This window comes from Bactrocera latifrons, unplaced genomic scaffold (assembly GCF_001853355.1).
Source record: "Bactrocera latifrons isolate USDA-ARS-PBARC rearing strain unplaced genomic scaffold, ASM185335v1 scaffold_4, whole genome shotgun sequence".
Classification (NCBI taxonomy): domain Eukaryota; kingdom Metazoa; phylum Arthropoda; class Insecta; order Diptera; family Tephritidae; genus Bactrocera; species Bactrocera latifrons.
In genome coordinates this window covers 3,255,051-3,260,286 of record NW_017537045.1, presented here as the reverse complement: position 1 = coordinate 3,260,286, position 5,236 = coordinate 3,255,051, and the positions used below count along the sequence as shown (strand labels likewise).

General features: G+C 36.9%; 1 protein-coding gene across 1 annotated transcript in view; it reads right to left on the bottom strand.

Annotated features, from left to right (window-relative positions):
* Positions 1–4,528: 4,528 nt before the first annotated feature.
* Positions 4,529–5,236, bottom strand: part of LOC108972375 (mucin-22) — an 8,759-nt gene continuing 8,051 nt past the window's right edge. Inside the window, exon 9 of the mRNA XM_018938928.1 lies at positions 4,529–5,236. Coding sequence (XP_018794473.1) covers positions 4,671–5,236 — 566 coding nt within the window. The 3' untranslated portion in view covers positions 4,529–4,670.

The window sequence follows — 5,236 nt, the reverse complement described above, 5'->3', positions numbered from 1 at the left end:
CGAGCTCTCAGCAGATTTACTGTTTTTTTTTCAAGAGTTGCCATATTATTTTCAATAAAATAAATTAGTAAAATAAAATGTAACAAATTTTAAGAGATACATTTCTTTAAATTTTTGATGGTGGAATTGGCCACCTGTTGTCGTGTTGGAAAAAGCTTACATTGATTCAGTTTTATCAAAAACAGAAGCCTACGAGTGGTTGACCGATCTTCAACTGATGAAAATATTAAGAAATGGAAGGATTTGAAAATCGTAAGGCAAGTGTTAGAGACATAGCACGAGAGCTCGATATCTCTCGCGAGCTCGTTTGAATAATTTCAGTGGGTATTTGAGTATGAAATGCGTTCTTACTCAACTGAATTTTTTTCAAAAAGATTACTGTAACAACCACATCATGGATAGCATTAAAACTGCCGATGAAACATGTAGTTATAAGTTTGACATGCAAACCAGTCAACAAACATTGAAATGGAGAGAAAAAAAAAAAACGATCTGAAACCAATAAAAAACACGTCAAAGCCGCTCAAAAATCAACGATGCTCATTATTCGTGGGTTGGTGCTCTGATATTCGTGGTTTGGTGTATCATGAATTTATTACAGAGAGACGGACAGACGGTCAAGAGTTCGACAGTCAAAATGGCGAAGTCTACATATACACCGACAGATCAAAGGGTGAAATAGGTACAGTAGTGGACTTCTTCTATAGTAGAATAACTAAACTTTCAGTAGGTAACTCGTTTCTTAATATCTAGGTACGCAGTCTTAAAGAAATGGAAGCAAAGTAGTTGACCCGCACGTTGGCAGTTGGGAACACAATTCCTCTAAGCTGCGCCAGATCATTTAGCTCATTCAAGTGTTGCCTGAAGAAATGAACCCTAGGGTTCTTCGGATCTTGGAACACCAGCGAGTTGTGGTATGGTCTACAAAGTTTCTTTGGAGTAGTGTTGCTGTTGGACCGACCAAAAAGCTTCTACTCAAAGGAGAGCTTAGTAATATTGCAGTGGATGATGAGAGGTCAGTCAAGATATCCGTAACCGTATTGGAAAAATTTGTTTCAATGGTCCAAAATGTAGCTTAGTTCACGCCACACACATATTTTAAAATTTTCGTATATATGTAATGTATATGTTTGTAAATAAGTATGTATATATTTTAGTATATATTTACACTTAGAACAAAGAAATATTGTCGACCGCCTCTATTGCTGACAAACTTGAAAAGTAAGTTATGTAATTAACTTGGTCACGTATATTTTTTTCCCCAGCCCTTAATTCAAGCTATTAAAATAATTTTATGTAGCTACACACATATGTACATACAAATCGCTATAAATACCCGATTACTTTTAAGAGTGGAATACTTTGTTTAGAAGCGTTCAATTGTGCGTGAGTTATTATAATTTATTTTGAATACCGTTATAAGAAATTTTTTATTAAAATTAAATATTTAAGTAACAAAATGCGTCCCATACTGCATCTGTTCATATTATGCGTCATTTTCGCTTTGGCAACATCTCAAGAAGCGCTAATTAAACAGCTGGCAGCTATTGGTGAGTCATTTATCATATCCTGATGCAACCTGTTTTCCATTTTAGTTCTAAATCTATGCTTTTGCTTGCAGCGAAGCACAGAAGTCCCACTTTGGAAGACATCAAGGCGATTTTGCCAGAGAACACGGTGATTAGAAATCTACGTTCAGTAAATACAAGAAAAGGTAAACAAACATATGTGGTGAAAATACTATGACATTATGCAGAGTAAGCAGGTCCGATTTGGCGAAAAAATTTTTTTGATATAAAGGTTGTAGCTGGTTAGATTTTTTGTTGTGAAATATAGCCTAAATTACAGTTCTTGTCGGGACTTTAATGCGAGTACACTTCGTTTAGCTAGACCTGATTGCTATGGCGATTTCATGACTATGATTCATGGTACTAAATCAAATCAAATTAAATCAAATCACTCAGTCAAATTACGTCTTCAGCAGTTTCACTAGGTATGCTGAGTACCATGAGTTGAACCAAATACTAAATTCCCTCTCAAAAACGGCTTGGGATATCAATAAAATTCAGAAGTGCAGACTCTGAACCCAATTTTTGACGGTTATCAAACATAAAGCGGTCAATACTGCTGCAATGTAACGTTCGATATTCGTACGAAGTTCATCAAGCGTCGCTGGCTTGTTGGCATAGACTATAGACTTGGCGTAGCCTCACAGAAAATATTCTAACGAGGTCAAATCGCACGACGGAGGCGGCCAGTTTGTTTTCAATAAAATGCTTACGACATTCGCTGTTTGGCTTGTGGCGCCGTCTTGTTGGAATCATATGTAGTCCAAGTCTATATGATCCAATTTGAACTAAAAATGTTCGGTTATCAATGAGCGGTAGCGATTCTCATTCACAGTAACGTGCCGCTCCTTATCATCACGGAAGAAGTACGGCCCAATGACGCCGCCGGCCCACAAACCGCACCAAACCGTAATTCTTTCGTACGTTTCATACGTGTAAATTGCTGCCTGACCAATAACGCATATTTTTCTTATTGACGAAGCCATGATTTTTCGATGAAAGTTCGGATCATTTTCAAATTGTTGCTCAGCCCAATTCACGAACATATAGTATGTACGACGGTTCTGGAAGTCAAGCGGTTTCAGTTCTTGCGTCAATTAGATCTTGTAAGGTACATGCCTTTTCGCAAAATTCGCCACAACGACGTCAAGAGATGCTCCACGATTGAGAACGCCGTGTGAAGGACTGATTTGGGTCTTCCTCAATTCATGCGCTAGCGGCAGCAATATTCTCGACACTACGGGTCACATGATGACCATAAACTGGTAGCAAGTTTTAATAATTTCGAATCGTTGTAGAATCGTATTTCCTTCTATGACAAAATGGCAAACTTTACTGTAGAGAAATGTCAAAAGAGCGTGAAAAAATATGTCGTCGTTTGCTGTCGCTACCGGTCTACTGTTGAAAACTCCGTTATATGGAGCTCGTGTTAGGGCTACAACCACATATATCTCCGAATAATTGTAAACTAGAGTCATAGAACTTTAACGGCACTTCTTTATTTTGAAAAACAAAATTTGAGTTAATCAAAGAATGTTATATTCAAAGACTTAATTTTAAGATACCTGATATCGAATCCAATACTTCCTAAGCTCTATGATACTCCATATAGATTATTTTTTTATCAATGTCATCTACTTTTTACTCTTTTTATTATTTTCCTCTTCTATAAAGGCTTCCAGAACTTGGATCCTGATGAAACCCTTTGTGATGTTCGAGTAGTGGTGCTGTAATGGAAAGTCTATTTATAAGCATATGGAAGAACAACGGATACCTGTTGCGTAACTAAAAATCTGTCACTCTTGTTATAATTTGTAATACTCGAGCATGTTTACTCTATATCAAAAATATATAACTATATAAAAACAAAGCGAAGACAGAAAGGTATTATTTATTATTTTAATGTTTTCGAAAGCTCAGATTATTTTCACTACTGTTGAATTAGGTGCATAAATAAATAGATTTACCTAAATGTAGTCCAACTATCATAAATCTAATTTGACCATCCATACCACTTGGTAATTGTTTCCCAAATCCATACAAGATTTTGATCGTTCAGTTTGTATGGCAGCTACTTATTTTCTATCTATTTTCTATCATTGTTCAATGGCCTTTGTTGAAACTAACTTTTTGAAATCGGTAATGAGATGGTTCCTAATAGTTAGACGGGCCCCGCTTTCGAATGAGTAAAAGAATCTTTTGAGATTATGCCTTAGTTCAGATTTTTCTGTTGGTGCTTATACCGTCAAAGCAAATTAAAAAGTTTCCAAATATTCAGAAAACTCGGTTTGGACCCGCAAAATATAGGCCTGTAGGTCCATTCGTCGCTTTATTAGATGGCATAGAGGCGTGAAAATTTAAAGATAGTTTTTATAAAAGAACTCTAAACCTATAGGTTTTAAGGATCTTTACTGAGTAGTAGTTCATTAAGGTACGAAAAACAAGGAGCCTACAGGAGTTGGAAAGCCCAGATCCTAGAACTTATGGCACAATCTTTTTACAACTTATAATGTAAAAGGGCAAATTGAAGCTTAAGTTGGTAAACTAAGTGTCGCCGGTATTTCAGTTGTCGGATGGGGTGATATGGCCGTTGATAAAGCTTAGTCTTATTGTTAAGTAGCAAACAAAAGACAGCTGCTTTGGGCTCCTTTGTTCAGGTTTTATTAAATTTTTAAGCAATCAGATCAATTTTGAAAGCATAAACATATGTATGTAAGGTAACAATAGTTTTGTAGTTGACTTCGTAAAGACTCTTAGTCTGGCCTTTAATAATTTGACAGTCTGTTGTCAATCGACAGCAATATCACACAAACATTAATCTTAAGAAAGCTAAGCTCCAGAACTATGAGAGGCTCTGAGCAGTGTAAATATCACACATGAAAACTCCTCTCAAACGAGTATAAAAGTTCTTGAAAATCGATTTTATTCATAAGTATTTATTCTTTATAATTTTATTAGAAATTATACTAGAAGTTCATCGCACCTGCATGGGATCTATGACAAGAACCAAGAGCATAAAAAATTACTATACATTAAACTACACTATACTATATAATAACATTAAGTAAGTAATCTAAGTGTTGAAGAAAATACCCATTTCGGTTATCTAGCGGTTACCAGTTGTTTTGTTGGTGGAAACGTTAATCTCGGTGCACAAAGCATACGAGTCGCGCCATTTGGCAATCCAGCAGTGTTGTCATGTACTTGGAAGCAATCCAAAAATAGGACGGGGAAGGGGAAAGGATAGACTGGGTAGAACCACGGATATGGATTGAAATTGGGCATGGGCACGAAAGGTGGTGATGGCATCGGTGTAGGTGGTGTCGTCGTTTTACTGGGTTTATTAGTGGTTTGCGTCGCACAAGGTACACGCGTTGACAGAGTTGATATTATTGGTGGCAAAGTCGTAGGCACTCTTGGAGTTGTAGAAAGCGTTGTTAATATTGTCGAAGTTGCCGTAGTTGGTTGCGTTGTCGCTTCAGTTGTTCTAGACGTCGTAATTAGGGTAGACAATATAGTTGAAGGGAGTGTTGGTAGGGAGGGAGGTTCAGTTGTTGGTGTAGGTGTTGATGGTGATGTGGAAGATTCAGTGGTTGGAGTGGTAGATGCTTCGGTTGTTGGTGTTGTGGGATATTTGCTAGTTGATTCTGAACTGGTTGGTGTGGTGG